The following is a 23,980-nucleotide window of genomic DNA, read 5'->3' on the forward strand; positions in this document are numbered from 1 at the left end:
TTTAAGTTTCTGTTTTAATCAGTCTCTGTTTTAAAAATTATTTTAGATATTTTGATAGCTGTTGTGAAATTGTTTTCTGCCGCTTTATTTATTTACTACATTTCTAATCTGCCCAATAACCAATGTTTTACGTTAAGTTGTAAATTGGAAGAATGTTTTAATTGCCAAATTATTGGCTTTATTGTAAGGCACTAGAGATAGAGTGGACTATAAATGTTTTAAAATATAAATAAATAAACCATAGTTTGTTGAATCAGTGCAGTGGTGAGGGATTGTTTGTCCAAAACACATGCAAAGGAAATAACTAAAAAGAATTCTGGATATGAGAGGAGGAGAGAAGGAAGTGACAGAGTACACAAGTCCAACACTCCTTCCAGATTTATTCTAGTGATGCCAAACTATGGTTTGGTGCTATGTGTGAATGAAGTCACAGACAGATTTAGTAGGAGGTGTTTGGAATAGTGAGGCTAGCAAACTCCAAGAAGTTGTCTGCAGAAGAGAAGGAGTGGATTAGACATGAAAATGCTGTTGTGCCATAGTATTCTTTTTTCTCTCCTTCCCCCCTTTTTTTGTGGGAGGGAAGATGCTGCTTCCTATTGTGTGCTAAGTCTTAAACTAGAAAAAGAGACAAAAAGCTTGCTAAGCCAACAAATCACACATTTGTGTGACATTTAGTCAGCCTGGTAGACATTGGAGAGACAGCTGCTAACTCTATTCAAGGTGCAGAGATGGAGAATGCATTTCCAGATAATAAAGGGACAGATTATTTTTGCTTGAATTTTGCTAGAATTAGCCCAGATCCAGCATCAATAGCATCCTACTCTGTTCCCAGAGTCGGGGTAGTCTGGCTGCTGTGGGAATGGAATGAGTTTGTTGATAAACCAGATTTGATTAGTGAGAATGAATTAATGTTAGCCAGCCCTTTTTATTTTGTGTGCACATGTGTGCAGGCTTGACATACAAGTGTGATTTGGATTTTGTTTCAAATAAAATATATGGTAAAGCAGTTGATTTCTGAGTCATCACCCTTTTCTTCACAGAATTGAGAAGGTGAAAACAGCTGGGCAATATTCTCCCACATTGCCTGAAAAATAATCCAGTTCCCCTGATATTGTGCCAAAGTCCAGTCCATGGCAGTTACCAGCAAAGGGAGACCTTACACCAGTACTGTTATCCCACTAGAAGGCCAGCATCTTGTCTTGTCTTATGCCTATGGTGACCATATGAAAAGGAGGACAGGGCTCCTGTATCTTTAACAGGAATATAGAAAAGGGAATTTCAGCAGGTGTCAATTAAAGAGGGTGAAATTCTCTCTTCATCACAACAGTTAAAGCTGCAGAAGCCCTGCCCTCTTTTGTATCTGGCCACTCTACTATAGCTAGTGTAGCTTTAACTGTTGTGATGAAGAGGGAATTTCACTCACTTCAATTGACACCTGCTGCAATTCCCTTTTCTACATTCCTGTTAAAGATACAGGAGCCCTGTCCTCCTTTTCATATGGTCACCCTAATGCCCAAATATTGATTTCTTGCATAATGAGTAGAAGGCTCCTTAAGAGCAGGTTACTACAGCTTGGAACTGGAGGAGTAATCTAGAACTTTTTCACTACTTACATCAGGGATAATCTGGTATATTTAAATATGCTGTAGAGCACAGTGCCTCTCTCTTGCAAGATCTTCCCTGTTTCCTTTTCCTTCTCTGAAGCAATCTTGTACCGATGTATAGAAGGAGAGGGTAGAGAGCATCATGAATCAGTATTAGTTCTGACTGATCCATGGATTTCGGAACAATGCTAGCACAGATGCTGAAGGAATAGGACCTCCTTGTTGTTTACAGTAGCCTTACCCACTGCCATGCTGGCTGTGGATGATAGGAGTTGTAGACCAACTCATTGGGAGAGTACCAGGTGGAGGAAATTTGGTTTACAGCCTAAACTACTTATTTACAGGTTGTGAGCTTTGCCAGATAATTATTTCAGCATCTGACATCCAAATGCTCTGTTTTGTTTGAGTAAGTTAGGTATTTACATATAATACTGTGACAAATTCAGGCCTCATAATTAAAAAATAAACTTATAAAGCCACCCCCTAACAATTTCAACAACATCATTACTAGCAAGTAGGTAAACAGTTAAACAGTTAAAATTCCTTTTCTTCTTATCTCGTCTTCATGGTGGATCCTAATCCTACTCTGAAAGTCACATTAGAAAATAATAATTTCCCTACTAATTGGAACATAGTCTTTTAAGCACATAATTGACACTAACAGCAATGTTAAATATACTATTCAGATCAATTTTGTCCTTCTACAAGACAAAGGTTTATTTACACGCCTAGGGTCATTTCATCGAAGCCTTAGGACTTCTTCTAATGCATTTTTTTCACTCAGAACTTTATTCTGTCAACATGGTCCTATACACATGGAATTATGTTGGAATTCATTATCCACATAATTGGGGGTGGGCGTTTTTATGAAGATTAGGATAAGGTTTTCCTAATATTTATAGGAAAAGCTACATAAAGAAATGCTTCTCCTGTAAAATTTCAAATATGTGCCCATCAAGATATATATATATATATATATATATATATATATATATATATATATATATAAACACTAAGGTTGTGAATACAAAAAGAAATTCAGCAGTATATCGCCCAGAATTGTGCACAGTGGGTGGAGGGGTGTGTGTGGAGGGATGTGGGGAACGGGGAACTGGTGAAAATGGGCAACCCCTTCCTCCCATGTGCAAATGGAAGTTCTTTCCAGTCCAACACAGATGACTTGAGATCCAAACTGCTGTTTTGGGTTTTTTTTTTGGCTATTTTCCATGTCTGTGCAGTCCATCGTTAGTGTAACATAAAGATTCACTTCCTACACATCATTTCTCTTTTGCTTAGTCTCATATCCATGCTTAGGCTGGTGAGGTGCTGACCTCCTTCCAAACAAAGCCCTGGAGACTTAAGATATTATCAAAATATTGTTAAGGTTTAAGATTGGGATCTGTCAGTGCAGAGGACATAGGACCCCACAAAAAATGTTGTCCTGGTGCAATGCAGCATACTGTCCTATTTCTTCATTGATAAAAGCCCCATAAACTCAACCAAATTGTTCCATGAAGAAAAACAGATCCACACGAAACTGCTTTAGTGGAGAAATTTGTTCCCAAGAGGAAGTATTAAGAACCTGAGGTAAGGCTGAAAGAACTAAATGACAAACCCTTTAACAGCTGCTTTTCTCATTTCTCTTTCTGTTGAACCCTTCAATAACGTTCCGGCATTCTCCCCTTTTACCAGAACCCTAACTACTTTGCTGTATTCCTATTACATGATCCCTGCTACCTTCCCATGTTCTGAAAGATTTTGGCTGATATCTGGCCTCTGCTAAATATAATTTTAAAGTACTTTGGGTATGCAACATCTGAATTCAGCAAAGAGGAATTCTTTTCTAGTGGTGGGGCAGAATCAATATTTGTAAAGTGTGGGAGAGTCAGAAGGAATGTGAAGTGTTTACCTGCATGTATTAGGGAAAAGAATACTGCTGAAATGTTGAAAGAAGGGAGAAGAATTAAAATCTAGTGCAGTGTCATACAGAAATGTATAACCAAATTGGTTGCTGGTAAGTATTAAGGAATAAACTAGAGGAGTCACAGAAATTAATGCAACATTAAATAAAGATTTATATCCAGAGGCAAATTTAATCCTCTTAATTTCTTTTAAAGCAAGTTGTCACACCTGTTGTTTTTAAAATAAATAATAAAACCTACTCATACTTCTCATTTACAATTTTACAATTACTCCAGAGTCATTAAGTTAGTGGTAGTACTTCTCTTTTACCCTAACGTTTTCGTTTAGTTGGATGAGCAGTCTTAGGGGATAGATAAAATTCTTATCAACACTGAGCAATGTTTTGACTAGTAATGTTTGGAGAGGGTATTTATTTTAAAAATGTATATCATCACTCTTTGGGTGACATTGACATTATTCCTAATCCTCAATTCTTTTCAGATGCGATTTTGAAGACACAGCTCAGTATCGTGCTTCTGCCATGAATGTAAAAGGAGAACTGTCTGCCTATGCTTCTTTGGTGGTGAAGAGTAGGTTTGCCAAAAAATGCATTCTTTGGATTTTCTTTGAATTGCATGTTAACAATTCCATCTTATTGCCAAAATGCCACATCCTGCCAGGTGATGAATAATTTGAGTTCTTGCCCTTTCCTTCCCTTCCCTAGGATACAAGAAGGGAGAGTTCGATGAAACTTTTTTCCATGCAGGAACTACCACGCTGCCCCTGAGCTGTAAGTTGATAGGTGATCATTTATTCTGTGAGTAAAATCATAACAAATCACCCAGGAATGTGATTTGGTGGCATCAGTTCTTGGAAGTTTAACCTGTGCTTTTTAGGAGACTGAGCACTGTCAATGTCACACTATTAGCAAAGTCTTTTCTTCTGAAAGTATCAAGTACTGTAATAATATTTCATTGTGCTAAAAATATTATTATTTTTTATTGTTGGAAGTCTACTTATTTCTGTCTTTCTGTCAGAGCCTTTGACAATGCAGGCAGTAGCCATGCATTCTTCTTCTAAGCTCTTTATTTTAAGCATAGATTTGACAGAATATTTTTGTACAGGGCAATTTCATACTGATAAGATTCCGCTATAGCCTCTTTCCTTTCTCTAGCATCTGAGTCCTGTTGTGAGATTAATTTTTCAGAATCTATTCCATAGTAAAATCTATAAGTTTGGTTTGGGAGGAAACCAAAACTAATTCAGTTTGTAAACCATCATGCATTGAACAAAATTGATGTTTAGATGAACCTGCGTCAGAAATGGGGGCATAGAGTTATATTTTCATCTCCCTCATTCATTTCCCAGACATCCAAAGCATTAGATTTCTAAATATAGAATTTTTCTGCCAGTTTGATGTCCTCTCATCAAAAGTACTCCAGTGTTATTTCGTGAACAAAACTGGTAACATACACCTAGGGGTGCAATCCTATGCTTGTTTAGAGAAAGAAAAGTCCTATATGCTGGCACAGTAATGCCGGGAGTTGTAGGACTTTTTTCCTGTCTAAACAAGCATAGGATTGCACCCCTATAGTGTCATAGGAAGGCAGTGATTTATAATTCCTAAGATTGTAAAATCAATTGTCCACAGTCAAAGAAACAAGATTTGTTCTCACCAATTAGAATCTCTCCAGCCAACAGAATCACAGTTTAGAATTTCCTAGATCTGCCTTAAAATAAACAGATGTGGCCAGATAGAGGGACGGGGTAGCCAAACCCACTTTTGGAATTGGGCCAATCCATTTTGAATACATCAATACAAGGCCAGGCTTGTGGCAGCCAATCAGAGATGATAATGTCCCTCTAAGATCTCCACTTTTCATGCAGATTAAGCTGGGCTTTAAACTAAGAGCTCTTAAGAGCCATTATTTGGACCAAGGGAAGGTATAGAAAATTTTACGCCTTACAGAATTGCCTGGCAGAAAGTAGGAAATTCATCCAAAGTACTCAAAGGACATAAAACCAAGTTAGCATTTCTTAAATAAAAGGATGGATTTGAGGCTTCTCCTATTGGGTGATGAACACTGATCCCCTATACAGAACTTAAACACACACACACACACTGCCTCACTCACACATAACGCTAACCCATGATTTATTTAGCCCATGATTTGTTGCCTTACCCAGGGTTTGTCTGGCAGATGATCGAACAAACTGTATGTTGTTTTCTCAATCCCTGGATAGCTTGTGTTCCCTTCTCCATTGCTCCTTCCCTGTATCTCAAATGCATTTGAAGCACTATAGTACTTTTTTTACTGCTCTTGCCAACAACTCATACTTTAAACAACCTAAGGTTAAAAACCCAATAATAAACCATGGGTTCTCCTTCTGGATTGTTCATGGTTAACAAATCATGGTTTGTTAGTGCTGCTGGGTTTGCATAATAATCCAGAATTCATAAACCCGTATGATGGGGCAGCATAATGTGTGAAGCAGGCCATATATTAAGCAGACTGTTTATAATAGCCATTAGAAATATGTTAGTTGACCAAATTTTTAAAAACAGGCCAATGTAGGTCATTTCCGTTACACTTACTTACATCTTGATTCAGTCATGCCCAAGGCTTGATAATCTGTTTATACATGGATCTTAGTGCTAGGTACTTGAAAAAAATTAAAAATTGAGCATGGACGAAAAACAATCATATGAATCTAGCCTTGAATGATTCGGCCTTGATTAAGGTAAAGATAATAAACACACTTTTTCCTTCTTTCAGTTGGTGTTACTCCACATGGCTATGCTTCCAGGTTTGAGATCCACTTTGTGGATACATTTGAAGTTTCATTTGGAAGAGAAGGTGAGACAATGAGTCTGGGCTGTACGGTTGTCATTCACCCTGACATCAAACGTTTTCAACCAGAAATCCAGTGGTACAGGAATAGTAAGTACACCTGGCAAGATGTCCTTGTTTGACTTAGGGTATTTCAACATGAGACTTTAATCCTGTACCTTTACTGGAATTTCTACTTTGCGATTCTTTGCAGGATTAAGATCAACTCCTTTACCAGTGTTTTTCCCCCCCCAGGGGCTTTTTTTCTCTGCCTTTCTATATGTTTAATTATACAGCCATTAGATGGTGCTGCAGTACTGCAGAATTGTGCAATTACACACTATAAATATAATGCCATTCAGAAAAATACTGCCCTTTTCTCAATCTAAAAAAAAAATGTGATAATTGTTGCCAAGCACAGGATTGGCCCTGGAGGATGACAACTTCTGTAAGTGAGCAATCATGAGTGCACACTAAAAGCATTGTACAGAAAGGCTGTTAGGTTATGTGCACATGGGAAGTTTCTTGGTTACTGCTCTGTAGAAAAGGGTATGAAGAATCTCATGAACGAAAGTAAAATGTGATAGGGCTGAATCTTACGACCTACTCTACTACTACTCCTTATGTGCTGCCCACTCTGACTCCACAATCACTAACATTCATTGTGCCATTGGAAGGGAGATCATTGCCTTCACTGAATACCTAGTACAAAATAATCTGTGGTGATAGGCTGTGCTCAGTGATGAATCTGGCCACTAAAAATGTACCTCTTAACCTACCACTTATATATTAAAGAATGACAGCAAAGACAGTTGGTATTTAGAACTGTCATACAACTGAAGAAATCTTAATTAATTGCATGAGTTATAATTCAATAAATTGATTATTAGTCAGTAAATCTGCATATATTTACACATGAATACTCCAGCCATTTATGAAGGAAAGAGTGCACTTTCTTTGTTTTTAGATGATAAAATAGTTAAGAGCAGAGACACCACACTGACAACAAAGGTCTGCATAGTTAAAGCAATGGTATTCCCCGTAGTAACCTATGGCTGCAAGAGCTGGACCATAAGGAAGGCTGAGCGAAGGAAGATAGATGCTTTTGAACTGTGGTGTTGGAGGAAAATTCTGAGAGTGCCGTGGACTGCAAGAAGATCAAACCAGTCCATACTCCAGGAAATAAAGCCAGACTGCTCACTTGAGGGAATGGTATTAAAGGCAAAACTGAAGTACTTTGGCCACATAATGAGAAGACAGGATAAGAGGCTGGAGAAGAGGCTGATGCTAGGGAAAGTGGAAGGCAAAAGGAAGAGGGGCTGACCAAGGGCAAGATGGATGGATGATATTCTGGAGGTAAAAGACTTGACCTTGGGGGAGCTGGGGGTGGCGACAGCCGACAGAAAGCTCTGGCGTGGGCTGGTCCATGAAGTCACGAAGAGTCGGAAACAACTGAACGAATAAACAAAAAAAAAATGCATGTGTTGCAGAATGCACAGTCTTATAAGAGGTATTCTCTCTTAAATGTAAAGTAACAAGGAATGCCTCTTCTGAGATGGCAGCTGCCACCTGCAAGTACATACATGCAAAGAATCAACAATGATATATTAATGCTTTGCCCAATGTAATCAGTTTAATGTTGTGGCCCTATTCATATTTATCCAGAAAATATATGACAAATTTAAACCCCTACTCCCAATTGATTAATTAAAACTTGAATTCATAACAGTGTTAATGATTCACAGAAGAATGAAAAAGGATCATTTTAAATTGTCCTTAAAACTTTTATTGAAGATAATTGCAGGAAACAAGTTGCAAAACATTAGATTACTCAGAATAAGCAATATTTTTTCTTCATTATAAATGATAGTAAATTGTATGTACTATATCATTATTATTGAAAAAGATAGATGTAGACAATGCCTCTGCCTTATTAACTGGTGAGCCCTCTTCCACATTGTTGTTCATGCCCTATTTGAGGCCATGTGATGAAATGGAACTAATTTCTTAAGTCCTATTGAATGGAGACACCAAGACATGGATCTTTATTAGGTTTAGGCACAATAAATGTGCCTTTTGTAACTCATTTGCTGCACATATTTTTCTCATTTTGTCTTGTGGGGTTGTACTTCTGTGGTGGCAACGTTGAGTTTTCCCTGCAGTCAAACCACAATATTTTCTGCCAGATTTTAAGATGGTTATTTTATTCTTATTGTGACAATAGTACAGGACATGGTCACAGGTTTCCATTGGGTAGTCCCTGAAATGGAATTAGTGACAGTTGGCATGATTCCTTCCCTGGCTCCTTTTCCAAGTGATCAGCCAGGGACTCATACAAATTGGTTGAAGGAGTTAGATCATTAAAGGTCATGGGCAGTATCCTATGTGGTCTGTGTGTCAACAGGATCCAGCATCAGCACAACAGGGAGCTAGAGGTTCTTAAAGCAACTGGAAAACAGTGGAAACACTTGTTTCCAGAAAGGGGCTGGTCAGCAGAGCTCAGAGCTGACCTGTCCCTATCCAGTAATGAGTAGAAACGCTCTGTAGAGTAGCCCTACTCTATGAAGGGCTAACTCCCCATTGTACAAGTGGTGGATCCTGGTACTGCAACAGAATGAGGCAGAGCACAGCAGTAGCCCAAAAAGATAAATTAGGTCATTTAACCAGTGTGAAATGATAAATTAGGTCATTTAATTTTGGATAGGTGCTTTGGGTAGGAAGTTATTTAAGGTTGAAAGCTTTCATTTGTACATAGGGTTAGATTCTGTTCAGTTGCATCTCCATCACTTGCAGGAGTTCTGATTTCTCCATCCAAATGGGTCCAGATGCATTGGAGTGGAGAGAGAGCTACACTGACCCTGACTCATGCCAACAAAGAGGATGAAGGTCTTTACACCCTCCGTGTGGTAATGGGGGACTACTATGAAGAGTACAGTGCTTATGTTTTTGTTAGAGGTAAGTTTTAACAATACCAAAGTACAAGTCAGAGGTGGCGATGGATAGCTTTCAATCGTGTGTGTGTGTGTGTATGTGTGTGTGTGTAAGAAAGAGAGAGAGAGACTGTGTGTGTGTATCTCTCTTTAGCAAGTACAGTGGTTATGTTTTTGTTTGAGGAAAGATTTAGTCATGTCTAAATATGAGTCCGCAGTGGAGAGCATTCAATAATGGGGAGTGTTCAAAAACACACGCACATGCATAAATATAAAGATTCTATATAGTCCGTATTTCCAATTCCAGTTAGAATCCTCAGTATGTTGGTTGTTGAAATTATAGGAATCCATGTAAAAATAATAATACATAAAACAAGCGCAGTTAGTAAGGCTCCCCAATGCATTGAAGTAATCATATCCTCTCTCAAAAAAGTTATTTTGTTCACTACATGAGCCCATTCTCTCATTTGCTGTTTGAACACAGCTCTGTTGTTTTTTAAACAAGAGCACTAGAGTTTTAACATATAACAAAGATGCATTTGGGCCATTAGTAAACATGGGATGGAAGAAGACAGCAGAGAGTGCAAAGGCATTCATTTTAGCAGTGCGGTCTTATACATGTCTACTCAGAAGTAAGTTCAGTGGGACTTACTTCCAGGTAAATGTGTGGAGGATAGTAGTCTAAGGCATGTTGTTTACAGATAAAGGTAGAAAGGACAAGCATTTTGGGGACCAAGCATGACTTAGTATGGTTCAATCCAAGCAATAACTATCCAACTGGCAGCATTTCTATACAGATTGTGTATTTTGTCAAAGAGGCAGAAAAGAGAAACTGTAAATGGACAGTTAAAAGGGACTACAAAAAGAGACCTGTGTATTTGTTAGGAAAATGAAGGGTAGGCTGTGGTGGAACAGATCTTTCAGGTTTTAGAAGGCTTTAAAAAAAATTAAAATAAAAGGCTATATCGCAAACAGGAATACAACAGTACAACCCTGCCCACCACAGTATCTCTGTGATGGGGCAAGGCTACACATGATGAAAATAGTAACATAGTAAATAGCTTAGAAGAAAATGGTAGAATTGCAGGGGAAGGGTAAAGCACCTCTTCCACTTGTTGGTTTTGCCCTGCAGATATCCCCCATCCTTGCATTAGTGTTATGACACAAACATATGGTTGGGAACTGTGACTTGTAGCATGTTGTAACTGCAATCAGATCAAGTATTCCAAGAAGCCATGTGGATTTATGATGGAGAAGAATTACAGCATTTGTTTTAAGAATTATAGCTATAATCCTATAGACATAGTAGGTCTTACTTCTAGGTAAACATGCGTAGGATTGCACTGCATGTATTGACTAACAATATTGTTTTTAGTTTACTTGAATTAGTTTGTTTAACATTTTTGTACAAGGAGTACAGTTTCTCATGGAGAGAATGTCCTCCAACAAGTGCTTGCATCTCTTTTGAACAAGTGTTGATATGATCACATTTCACTGGTTCATGCAGTGACTCTATATCAGTCTCAGCTGTTGAAGGCAGCTGAAGAAAGTAATGCCAATCCTGGAGGCTGTTCAAATTCCTGGCTCAATGACCCAGCCCAGAATGGCGCCAGTTTGCCCTGTTCAGCAGAACCGAGGGAAATGCAGATTACAGTTCTCTGGCAGAACATGGCTGAAGTGTACATGGTCACAAATTAGAGAAAATCCCCAGGGGCTGGTTATTTGTGCTCTCAACAAAAGCAGGAGCTACTGAATCAGCTGAAATATTTATATTGGCTAACATTTATTAATTTTCTGTAAAGACAACACTAGATCTTTAAAGAATTTTCCTTTCACATTAGAAAACATAAAAACTGGGAGACTATCTTGAAGAAGCAACATGATTCTAAAACAGCCATTCCCAATAATACATAAATAATACATTCTTCCCACACTAGAGGCCTTCAAGAGGCAGCTGGACAACCATCTGTCAGGGATGCTTTAGGGTGGATTCCTGCATTGAGCAGGGGGTTGGACTCGATGGCCTTGTAGGCCCCTTCCAACTCTGCTATTCTATGATTCTATGAATTTGATGCCCTCTGAATGTTTTGGACTACAACTCCCATCAGTACTAGCCACTGTGGCCAATGGTTAGGCATGATGGGAATTGTCTGAAAGACCTGCAGGGCACCAAATGGGCAGTTCTGAGATGCCCACTGGTGAAGTTAATTTAGTGTAGTTGTATTGTTTGCAAATGCATTTTCACTAGACGTGGAAATGCCAGGTGTAATCAGAAAAAGTGACTGAAATAACAAAAGAAACAATGCATCTCTCGGGTATATGCATTTTCGTACACAATTTCCCCATATGAATGTATTTTATATGCTTTTTTTTACTGGAGTTCTGCATCACACAATTCAGAGAAGTGCAAAAACTAGACGATAATTACGCTCTGACTCAAATATTAGTTTGGGAAGTGAGAATTATGTTGGTTTGTATGAAAATGTGAACCAAACCAATTTCTTCCCCAACCCTGGTCTTATAGAATTCTTAGAAACGTTGTGGAATTCTGCCCCCCACCCAGCCCCACCTTCCATTTTGCCAAAAGTTTGTAAAAGGACACAGAACTATATGAAAAGTGTACTATGCTGCAAATGAAGATGAATTGACATAAAAAATGGCTTCCTATAATTACTACATAGTTTGGCTTCAAAAATGTTAGATAAGTGTTGCTTGCACAAATACATTGTAGTGCTATATAAGAATTCTCATACACAGGCCTGTAATAGGCTCTGCAGATTTATACTTCTGTGATTCATTTTCTAAAATAAGAACTATCAAGGTTTAATTTAAGAATAGTTAAAATATAGGAGCCTTGTGTGGCGCAGAGTGGTAAGCAGCAGTTACTGCAGCTGAAACTCTCCCCACGGTCTGAGTTCGATCCCAGCGGAAGCTGGTTCTCAGACAGCCGGCTCAGGTCGACTCAGCTTTCCATCCTTCCGAGGTCGGTAAAATGAGTACCCAGCTAGCTGGGGGAAAGGTAACTGCGACTGGGGAAGGCAATGGCAAACCACCCCGCTACAAATGTCTGCCAAGAAAACATCAGCAAAAGCAGGCGTCCCTCTAGGAGTCAGCAATGACTCAAGTGCTTGCACGAGAGGTTCCTTTCCTTTCCTTTCCTAAAATATACTTGAGAGCTCGTGTCATATGGACTAGGGCTGGGGAAAGCCATAAGGCTCACTAGATTATCTAGGCCAGAGTGGGCAGAAAATAGATCTCCAGATGTTTTGGACTCCCAGCATTTCTGAACATTGGCCATGGTGGCAGGGACTTCTGGGAGTTGAAGTTCCAAACAGCTGGAACTCTACCTTCTGTTCACCCCTGAACTAGGGCCTGTCACTACTGTTCAGCCTAACCTACCTCATGGATTTATTGTAAGGATTAAATTGGTGTGTGGGACCGCATATGTCAACCTGAGCTCCAAGATAATCAATAAATAAAACTTCTCCATAAGGCTTGATGAGACTGCACTTTTTATAATTCCTGCCATTCAATCTATATTCATCATTAACCAATCAGTGGAGATAAAAATTTCAGTCCTGAAAACAACACAGACATATTTTGGCCTTTGAAGAGTACTCTTAAATTAATGGTTACTCAGATTTTTAACATGCTTGTCTCCATCCTTATAGATGCTGATGCAGATATACCAGGAGCCCCTGGTTCTCCATTGGATGTGAAGTGTTTGGATGCTAACAAGGATTATGTCATCATCTCTTGGAAACAGCCAGCTGTTGATGGGGGAAGTCCCGTCTTGGGATACTTCATTGATAAGTCAGTATTTGTGCCAGACTGAAATTACAACTCATCTTGGTGACAGTATGACCTTAAAGACCTCTTGATTTTTGAAAATAATCCCAGTGTGTCAGTGTGGTAGGTTCAGGGGTGGGCAGTTGTCAGGCTTGCGGGATCTACTTTTCTTTTTTAGAACCTTGGGCAGTATCCAACAGGACAGAATCACTAACATAAATTACATTGCACTAGTGCAAACTACGGTAGTGCAATGCCAATAGTGTTAGTTGGCATGCTGATTTCCCACTAGTTCTGCCACAATGTTGCCAACCCCTGCTGGCCCTATCTCCAACTTTTGTACATAGGGGTGACTGTCTAAAAAAGGGCTCCTATGCATGTATGTGCATAGTTGCCCCATCTCAGAGCTTTGGCCATATGCACGGAGATCAGGGGTGGAGCCAGTGGCAGAATCCTCTTTTCTGTATGCTTAGAGTGAATGTCCGGAGAAGAAGGTATGAAAGGGGCTCATGAAACTTTATATATAAACTTGACCTTTTATTTATTTATTTATTTATTTATTTAGTTTTTATACTGCCCAGTAGCTGAGGCTTTCTCAGCAGTTCACAACCATAAAATATGACATGATAAAACGCAGTATAAAACTTCTAAAAGTTTAATAGTAGCATGTAAAACCTATAAGCAGTTACAGCCCAGGGAAATTTTGCTTGAGCAATCTGAAGGAATGAAAGCCACTTCACACATTACAGTCTAACAGGCTTGAACAGTAGCCTGTGATTCCTCCTCCTTGTCTCCATCCTTGCACTGTATGTGGATAATGAACGTAAGAAGAGAGTCCTGCTGCTGCATCAGACCAAGCTAGTCCAGTATCTTGTTTCTCACAGTGACCAATTTAGATGCCTCTGGGAAGCCTGAAAGCATGACAGAGGGCAATTGCCCTCTGTTGTTTCCCAGTGAATTAGTTTAACAAATGTATTTTATACATTTTCATTTAGATTGCTTTATGAAAAGAGAGTGAGGCTGCACCAACACCCACATGGAATAAGTGACCTACCATCCTTGTGCATCTTTTTTTTTAACAATATATCCCATGCGGCCAACAGGTGCACTGAAAGCAGCCCTACAGATGAGCAAATATTGTGGGATATATTCATGATTTCCTTGTGTCAGTAAAGAGTCTTGCTTCCCCACCCCCTTCTCCCTCTTTCAGATGTGAAGTTGGTACTACGCACTGGTCCCAGTGCAATGAGACTCCAGTGAAGTTTGCTCGCTTTCCAGTCACAGGTTTAATAGAAGGACGCTCCTACATATTCCGAGTCCGAGCTGTGAATAATGCTGGAATAAGCATTCCATCCCGCATTTCAGAGCCTGTGGCAGCATTGGATCCTGCTGATAGGGCTAGACTTAGAAGTAAGAGCCTTCTTAATATATTTCATCAGAGCTTGAAAGATGGGAGTGCAGGAACATTCCACTAGAGGGAGGAGTAGTAAAGCAAACTTGGCCTTTCAAAGTGGAATTTGTCAGAAACAAAACTCTTTCATATTCCTCATAACATGTCTTTGCATCCACTGCTTACGAATCACTAACTGGAATACCCAGCATAGGCACCAGAACACTTTCCACGATGAAGCTCTGACAGATAATTTCAGCAGAACAGAGGGCACATTTTCAATGGAGCCTTGTGCTAAAATATACTTAGCATAATGTTTTCTCCAGCCCCGTTGATTCTCTTGTTTCATTCCACTCCAAATAGGCAGTCAATAGCTTCATTATCAAAGGAAGCTTTCCAACTCCGATAATGAAGTTGTTGTTTTGTCAGAATACTTATTTTTACCACCCAGGATCATTCTCACACCAGAAATCAACAATCTAACCAGAAATCCACTTCTTCAACATTTTTAGCCTGGGCAGAATTGGAATGGTATTGAAGTATTCCCTCCTGATCAAAATGAGTTTTTAAAGATACAGAAGGGAGTCATATAATCCCCCCTTTCAATCCTGTTTTGGTAGGCAAGGTTTATTGTTCAATTTACAGGAATCTTGTTTGCCACAGTTTAAATATATGTTGAGTAAGTACAGGTTCTCTGTCAGCAATTTGAAATAAGCATTCACTTGTATATGCATTTCTTAATAATTCTGTTTTTATTATTGAAATACATTGCCATATCTAGAAATCCTTGATTAAGATTAAAGGTGCAATACAATGCTTGTTAAGATAGAAAAATCTGCCTGGGGTGTGCTGGGATTTGTAGGACATTCCTCTGTTTAAGCATGCATAGGATTGCACCCTACAGAGGTTTAAGAAATATTTGCGTTAGTATGTGGCAATTTTTTGCCAGATATGACTGAGGTTGGCCTATCTCTGCCTCTATTTCAGGTCACCCTTCTGCTCCTTGGACAGGACAGATTATTGTCACTGAGGAAGAACCTACAGGTAAATACTAGTTCAGCTTGGTCTCAACTCTTCTTTGTTTTTTGAGCACATTTGCATTGCTAGTTCCAAACATTTTTTCTCATGGCTTCCCTCAAGAAATCTTACCTTCAGAATGTAATTTTGTGAAGCAATGGATTACTCCCCTGCTGTTTAAAATAAGTTATGGATATTGAGTTTTGCAACATATTGCTCACACCCATATAAATAAGAACATTTATGGAAATTATGTTGGATTGGAAAATGTTTTTTATATTTTTTACTCTTCTTGAAGGAAATAAAACTACTTCAATCTGAGCATGACTAGAGAAATATGTATTCTCAGCTTCTAGCCTCAAGTTGTTTGGTCTCACAGAAATAAGCCATATCAATAGTTTTGCAGGCTCATTTGCCCTGTTAGTGGTGTTAGATATATAAAGTGTCAGAAGGGTAGCTGTGTTAAGTCTATTGCAGCAAAGTCAACAGAGTCTTGTGGCATCTTAAAGACTAACACATTTATTATATCATAAGCATTCATGGATACAGTCCACTTCATCAGATGCATAAAGTGTTCTCCTCAGTTGGCAGGTATTTATATATACATGGTTGCAGGTGTGTGTGTGTGTATTATAAACAATGAAAGAACTGAAATGTGGAAAATGCAGACAGAGGTAATTACCTTAACAGTAGCCATTCACAAAATAGTTGTTGGGTGATAACACAGGCATCTTTGCACTGGTTAGCTGCTTTACACATACAGCGTGATAAAAAGTCTTTGTCCCTGTTCAAGCCGCAGGAGTTGGAGTTGAATCTCTTGGTGAGTTAATACTTCAGTAGTTTCAAGTCAAAATTTGTCCTTTGTTCAAGAATGGTCACCTTATGGCCATTGACAGAGTGCCCTGGGAAGCTGAAGTGTTCACCCACCGGTTTTTAATGTTGTCATTTCTGATATCAGATTTGTGTCAGTTATTATTTTGCGCAGAGACTAGTCTGTTTGTTCTATCTAGAATGCTGGGATATATCACATTGGAAGATGAACAGGTTATGAACCCCTGATGTTGTGAATGGCATTCTATATATAAAGGCCTTTCTTCCTTCACTCTTTTTGATACAGAGGGCATTGTTCCTGGACCACCCTTAGACCTCCATGTTACAGAAGCCACAAAGAATTATATTGTGCTTAGCTGGAAACCTCCGTATGAACGGGGTCACGAGGGTGTCATGTACTTTGTTGAAAAGGTAAAACAAAAGTTTCAAACCCCCATTATCTCAGTCATTTCCCCCAAGGCCTGTTTTATTCCATCCCTAAGAACTTCAGGCTGGTACAGTTTTCATTTGAACTATTTTTTATCTCACATGAAGAACAAAAACTACTGGTAGTGTTTCCAACAGATTGAAGAAAGCAGTGAATAGATAGGAAAAAGGCCTCTAAAAAAGAAAAAAAATGGATTTCTATTTCTTTCCTCAAGACCTTTGTCATAAATTACTTTTCTTAACACAGCACAGATGTAGATTCAGACCTAGAATTCTATAAACATAAGAGCAGTTGTCTGTGGTTACATAAGTTGATTAATACTTTTGTATCTTTAGTATCTTTTGTGATAGATGTCACTAATTCTTTTTTAAAATTTGTTCCCTGATATATATTTCCCAGTACTTAATGGGGTGGGAGCCCGACAACTGTGAGTGAAAGGAAATTTGCCAACAGGAACTTCCCACTCCTTTTCCCCATTGCAGCCCCTGTGTGCCTGAAAATCTGCTCCTGAGGACCAAGGAACCCTCCTTGCTCTGCTCACAGAATGCTCATTCTGCCACGTCCGGCATAGCCTGGACGTGGGGAGGGATTTGCGGGCGGGGCAAGGTAGAGACGTGCCCATCTCCAATTGGGCAGGATTTCGCGCCACTGGGCTGGGAGGGGTTTCAGTCTGGCCAAAAGCAGGCCACTTACCCCTCACAGACCAATGTGCCTCTGTCTGATTTTGGCAGAATTCCCCCTCTCCTAAAAGCCCCACTGCTTCACCTAGCCCCGTTTTGGAGGAGCCCCGAGTGTCCAGGAAGATTTTGGGGAGATGGAATGGAGAGGAGGGGGCAGGAAAGCCCCCTTCTGCAAGCTTCTTTCTGCTTGCAGTTCTCAGGAACCAATCCAATATTTTCATATCTATTTCAAACCAATAAAATGACAAAAGATTATTAATGTATGTTCCTCCAGTAACTATTCTATTTCCTCTCTTCAGTATGCTTTATCTTGTATAAGGGTTTACAATAAATCCCTATCCTCTGCATTCTCTTGGTAATGGCATATTCTCCAGCAGTTTGTTTGACCTTGCCTTCTGAACCTTGCATAGCTCCTTTAGAGTTCTGACTGGTTGTGACTGAAGCCTGGAGCTGATTCACCGCCCCACTGACATCAGAATCACCAGCCTCCATGGTATAAAGTTAATATGTAAGAGGACATTGGAAAGGAGGACAGCTTTATGAACCCAGCATCTGCCCATTTTTGCGGCTGTTGGCGAAGAACAAGTCTGCTCTCCCTTAGAAGCACCTTAAACTGCAAGCCCCCACCCACCACCCACCACAAATTGGGTGTTCCAGTTTAAGGAAGCATAGTGACAAAAATGATTTGCTCCTTTCTGCTGGAGAGTTGCAAGGTTTCTTGTTGTGAGAGGTCTACTTTGTCCAATTCTGAAATTTTGATTTCAGTGTGTTGCAGGAACCGAAAACTGGCAAAGAGTGAACACTGAGATCCCTGTGAAGTCCCCTCGCTTTGCACTTTTTGACTTAGCTGAAGGGAAGTCCTACCAATTCCGTGTCCGTTCTTGTAATTCAGCTGGAATTGGTGAGCCCTCAGAAGCCACTGAAACCACTGTGGTTGGTGACAAACTTGGTAAGTGTTCATCCAGGGGCAGCACTGCTTTCAGCAAAAGATGCCTCTGAAGATGATTCTGGATTTACCTTTTCCCACTTGGATGGGAATGAGTTCAGTTTTGTCTATGGCTTTAGCTAGACCTAAGGATTATCCCAGGCAAATGGAGGGGTCGTCCCTGCCTGCTCCCAGGATCCCCTGTGTGTCATTTGGATGCACAGGGATGATCCCGGGACAATCCCGGGATATAAGCCTGGTCTAGCCATGGCCTGTGTTTACATTTTTTTTAAAAAAAGAAAAAGCTTGGCTTAATTGATGGTCCTTTAATATGGATAACCTATTCATCAGAGAGTATAGCAATGGAAAAACCACTATTTAGAAAATAGCAGTTAATTTGCTGTAGGTATAAATTTATCCCGAAATACTCTTATTCCAGAATTGTTCACTCCATCTACAATTTTTAAGGCTACTTCTCCCCCCTCTCCACTTTTTTTAAAAGCAAGTCAAAGATGTCACCAATGAAATCAAAAAGCAACGAGCATTATGCTACCCTTTCCATGCAGCTTCCATGAGGAGGCACTGTCAGGCCACTGCTACCAATTGGCAGTGGGGTGGGGAGGGACCAGGAGTCCTCATTCATTTATTGGATGGAGGCCATGAGATAATGGAGAAGCTTGTTGACCAGTTCTCAAGACTTCCTAGCAATTATCATGGCTGCAGTGATGAATCAATATCAGGTCACCCTGCCATGAAAGGTTTTTGCCACTTGCCAAGTGAAGAAAGCATAACAGCTTTAGCCAATTTGGTGAAAGCACTTCTAGTTACTAGCTCCTCTTTACTAGGATTCTGGATTACATATTGTTTATGATTGCTTTGTGTAACGATGTGGAGTATACATTTTTTTTAAAGTTTCTAGATGCTCACTTCTGGGTCAATATGCAGATTGTACCTTGTACAATACTCATCACATTTTAGGAACTGACCAGGTGTTTTAAATTAAAAAAAACAAATGATTTAAATGCATTTATTTATTTATTAAATTTATATACCGCCCCATAGCTGAAGCTCTCTGGGCAGTTTATATGGTCCATATGTGATGAACTTCTAAAATAATGTTTGTTAGCCCAATTTTATGAGAGCTCTGAATACATAGAGATTAAGGCTGCAATCTTATACCAATTTACCTGGGAGTAAGTCCCATTGAACTAAATGTGATTGCATAGTGCTGCCAGTGACATTATTGGTTAGAAGTGGCATGATGACTGAAGCAGAGGTAAAGCTAATGTCAGTGTAACTTGTGTTCAAGTTCTGTACTTATACCACAATATGTTTTTCTTATTGGTCATAAGAAATGACAATGTGTTTTCTTGTGAAACTTAAAATGATTTTGTCTTGCAAACGATCAGGATAATTAGGAGAAACAGAAGAGTAAATGGAAAAAACAGTTTATAACTTTAAGATATAGGCATGGATGAGAGTTGCAAAAAGATTGGCCTCCATCAAAGAAAGAAAAAGATTACATCTCTTTTGAGTTGATTGAAACTATCAGCCTTTCATGTGTTCTACAGACATTTGTTTTCAAAAAAGTGATTATCATACTCTCTGTGCTACTAAATGAGCACACTGTGAAGACAAGGGGTTGGATCTGAAGATCCCAAAAGGAAGGAGGGTTCCTCTGATGGAAGAAGACCTTCCATTAGAGAAAGCTCCTTTTCTTCATGGAACAGAATCTTTGAGCCAGCCTAGCAAAAATATATCTTCTTCTTAAGCGTGGTTCTCAAAATGTGTCATAGTGTCATGTTCCTGATTGCATGGCATCATGTTCCTGATAGCGTTTTGGTTGTCTTGTGTACATAAAACAAGATATTGTTCAATCAGATTTGCCCCTAATTATTACTTGCTTGATGGAATTCAATATTATGTGTACATTAGCTTAATGTAAGAGAAAAGTAGGAATCCAGTGTTTTCATGTCAACAGTGGTGGGCATTAATTTGTTTTGCTTCTTTTGTCTTTAGATATTCCTAGTGCCCCTAGCAATGTTGTACCCACCAGAAATACAGATACCTCAGTAGTTGTCACTTGGACAGAATCCAAAGATGCAAAAGAATTGGTTGGCTACTACATAGAAGCAAGCAAAGTTGGATCTGGTCACTGGGAACCATGCAACAATAAACCAGTAAAAGGCTCAAGGTAATATATCCATGGATAGATGTCAAACATACAGTTCACTATTACATACTGAAAGATAGCTTGATAGATTTATTCTTTTGATATCTGGAACCTAAAGTTGTTTCTTCAACATCATGTTAATTTTCTTGGAATACTGTCATTGTTTGTGATATTTCACTGGTGCAGCAGTTGGTATTTCCAATTCTAAGCACTTATTGCTGGCACAAAGATTGAGCAATAAATTATTTGTTATTAAATAGTAAGAATACACATTATGATCTCTCATCCAAAGCAATATGTGTTCTTTAAAGAGCAATACATAAAAGGGCACCATTTCAGATTTCCTTTGGGCAGTGGCGAAATTTTCTGCAAGAATGTATTGAAGATTGCCAAAATGGAGTCCAATTTAACTGCATTTTGCTTGCTTTTTAAAACCTCATAATGAAAATAACAACGCTGTCAACAATGTTATCCAAACTCTCTTGTAAGGCAACATGATTTGTGGCTATAACATACATAGCCATGAATTTGTGGCTATAGCATCCCTAGAAATACATATATTTTTGCCAACTCGCTTCTACCTACTGGGTGGCAATTATTAAGACAGTTGTCTTAATAATTGCCACCCAGTAGGTAGAAGCGAGTTGGCAAAAATATATGTATTTCTAGGGAGTAATTGGACGTCATCCGAAATATAAGGTGGGATTGCCTTCCCTGCCCTTCCTAAATGATGCTTCTAAATGCATACCCCGATTGGCTCATGGGAATTGCATACCAGAATCAAATTCTCTCTATTACTTCTTAGGATGGTGCTGTCCATCACAGAAAGGAATTATTCCTTTCTCTGAAGGAAGAAGCTCTATTGCAGTTGCTGGCAATATATGGGTAAAATGTGATTTTCAAGAAATGATTGTTTTGTTCAGTTCTTACCCCTCACACATTCCCCATCATGGGTGCGAGGAGTGCAGGGATGCATGCATTTAGAATTAAGGTACTAAATTGCACAGGGAGACTGAATTCATACAGTAGGCTCCCTGCTGTAAGCATTGAGTGCCCCAACGCATAGTGGGTTGTGGAACAGGGCTATCAGGAACATGATGTAGGGGGTGGGGCCAGCAAGGCTCTCCCTTCTTCTCCCCTCCCTCCTGTGATGGGGAACATATGAGAGTGAATGCCTGATCAGGGCTACTAAAGACTTCTGGGATACTTCCCCCAAATTGCATTTCTCCCTATGATTGCCCTCTCTTAAGGCCAAACTAAATATTTGACAGGATTAAATACTTTAGTGTAGGACTAGAAGGCCCCAATTTTGATTGGGACTATGGTCATCTTGGAGGTAGATTTAAACTGTCCCTCCTCTAGTTTTCATCCCGAAGTTTCACCCACCATGGGTGGGGCGGGAGATGGAGAAAAAAGGCTTTATTGAATTTATTATGTTTTTTTCTGTCCCACCCCCTCTGTGGGATGTGTGGAAATTTTTGAGATGAAAACAAAGAGAGGTGGACAGCTTAAATCCCTCCCTCTCTCCTAAAGTGTCATGGTCCCAATCTGTATCAGAGCCATGAGCACTTACACTACAGTAATAATAATCCAGTCACACATAATTGGATGAATGCTTAGTTGCCCCTTTCCTTTGGTTTCCTTTGAAATCCCTTTCTCTTGGATCCCTATGGCCCTCAAAAGAGTGAGGTCCCAGTGCAACGTGTCATAGAAGCTTTAGTAAATAGGATTTGCCAAATCTAGAATATCATTGAGTGGTGTTCTCTTTGCTGTTTACTTAAGATTCATTTGCCATGGACTTACTACTGGGGATCACTACACTTTCCGTGTCAGAGCTGTTAATGCAGCTGGACTCAGCGGATTTTCACCAGAGTCAGAAGCAGTTGAAGTCAAGGCAGCTATTGGTAAGTGAGCTGCAATTCCTATAGCAGAAGTGGGAATCAATATTATAATTATTATAGCTAGGGACACAATTAACTAATAATATTTATTTACAGTACTGTTTGTACATATTGACTAAGCATTTTTAATATTTGATATTTCACTTCCATCATTTCACAGTCATCCAGTCACTATGCACTTGTTGACTTCTCACCTTCATCATCCCAGACTTCCTTGGTTGTGTTCCCTGTAACCATATATAGAAAGTATGTTCACATTCTGTGAAATGACTTGGCAATCTGATTCCATAATGTGGTATATATTTCACTTCTAACATGTCCTTGCTTGCAAAAGTAAGATTATTAATTTATATGCCTAATTTGCTTCATTGTTTGACTCCACTAATACAGTTATTCTCATGTATTCATGTTCTGAAGTCTTTTTCATATTGAATGCATGCTGTTGATAAGAAATTTGGCAGGATCATCAATAACTCTAAACCGAGGTACTTTACATCTTCAGAGAACAACTCTATGACTGTAGTTCTGAGGTTACTTTAAAGATATTGTGTATCCCTCCAATGAATTTAACATTAATGTGGTACTGCTTGTACTTTAAAGATAATGGACAGTGTTTATGGATAGAATGGACAGAAAAATACTAACTGCATGCAAATATTAACTGCTGAGATGAATGATATTGTATACCCAATGGATATTTTATATATATTGCATAATATCTGTAACTGTAACTTTTTAATGTCCTGTCTCTGTCCAGCTATGTGTCCATTTCTTCATTCGGTTGAACAATGGAGAATTGGGAGTGAATGAACTCTAATTTCAAATGTCTTTGTTATTTTCTGGCAATTATAGGGGGAGGATTGCTTCATGGTGTATGTCCTGGACTAAGTGGTAAAGCTGATGGACTAACAGACCACACAGCCAACTGGGAAGGCATGCATGAGTCCTCCCAGCCTATCTTTGACACAGATGCTTTGTTAAAATGCAATGCTAAACCTAACAGGCAAACAGGGCCCAGTAGCCCTGGTAAGCAGAGGAGTCCATCAGACACTAAAATGAGTGAAACACATCCTACTCCTTCATCACAAAAACCAACTACCAAGCAGGCAAGTAAGTCTCGTCCTGAGGATCGCTCAGAATTGGAGAAAAAGAAAAAGAGAAGTGATATAGGTGAGCTTTGGTCACATGCCATGATTTCATCGTGCTAGCACCTTCATTTCAGGCCGTTATCATCTGTGATCATCCAAGCTGCCAATGGACATCTTTGCCAATGCTACATTTTCTGTTACCTCCATCTAATAAATGCTCAGCTTTCCATCAAAGATCATTATAGTGGTAATTAGGGCTATGGCACATATATATGTTGCATCTAACAACAAGCTTGCATGTTGCATTCATTGGCTAATTTGATTGGATTAGTGTTGTTTAGGCTTATTACTATTAATATTATTTGTGAAAGAAATTTATGCGGCTTCTAAATTAGCTTGGTAAGATTTATACATTCTACTGAGCATTTTTTTTCTGTTTTGTTTTATTTTTGCTTTATTATTTATTTATTTATTACATTTCTATTATATATC

General features: G+C 39.2%; 1 protein-coding gene across 2 annotated transcripts in view; it reads left to right on the forward strand.

Moving 5' to 3' along the window:
• The window catches only part of MYOM1 (myomesin 1), a 91,538-nt gene that overhangs the window by 32,115 nt on the left and 35,443 nt on the right, over nt 1-23,980 (forward strand). The window contains exons 6-17 of one of the 2 annotated variants that reach the window (XM_063130591.1): nt 4,008-4,096; nt 4,231-4,296; nt 6,284-6,448; nt 9,131-9,292; nt 12,939-13,080; nt 14,267-14,466; nt 15,434-15,490; nt 16,581-16,705; nt 18,167-18,350; nt 20,346-20,520; nt 22,282-22,403; nt 23,253-23,570. In XM_063130591.1, coding sequence (XP_062986661.1) covers nt 4,008-4,096; nt 4,231-4,296; nt 6,284-6,448; nt 9,131-9,292; nt 12,939-13,080; nt 14,267-14,466; nt 15,434-15,490; nt 16,581-16,705; nt 18,167-18,350; nt 20,346-20,520; nt 22,282-22,403; nt 23,253-23,570 — 1,805 coding nt within the window. The remainder of the gene's footprint in view (nt 1-4,007; nt 4,097-4,230; nt 4,297-6,283; nt 6,449-9,130; nt 9,293-12,938; nt 13,081-14,266; nt 14,467-15,433; nt 15,491-16,580; nt 16,706-18,166; nt 18,351-20,345; nt 20,521-22,281; nt 22,404-23,252; nt 23,571-23,980) is intronic. The other variant, XM_063130590.1, reaches the window with a different exon arrangement.

This window comes from Elgaria multicarinata, chromosome 7 (genome assembly GCF_023053635.1).
Source record: "Elgaria multicarinata webbii isolate HBS135686 ecotype San Diego chromosome 7, rElgMul1.1.pri, whole genome shotgun sequence".
NCBI lineage: Eukaryota > Metazoa > Chordata > Lepidosauria > Squamata > Anguidae > Elgaria > Elgaria multicarinata.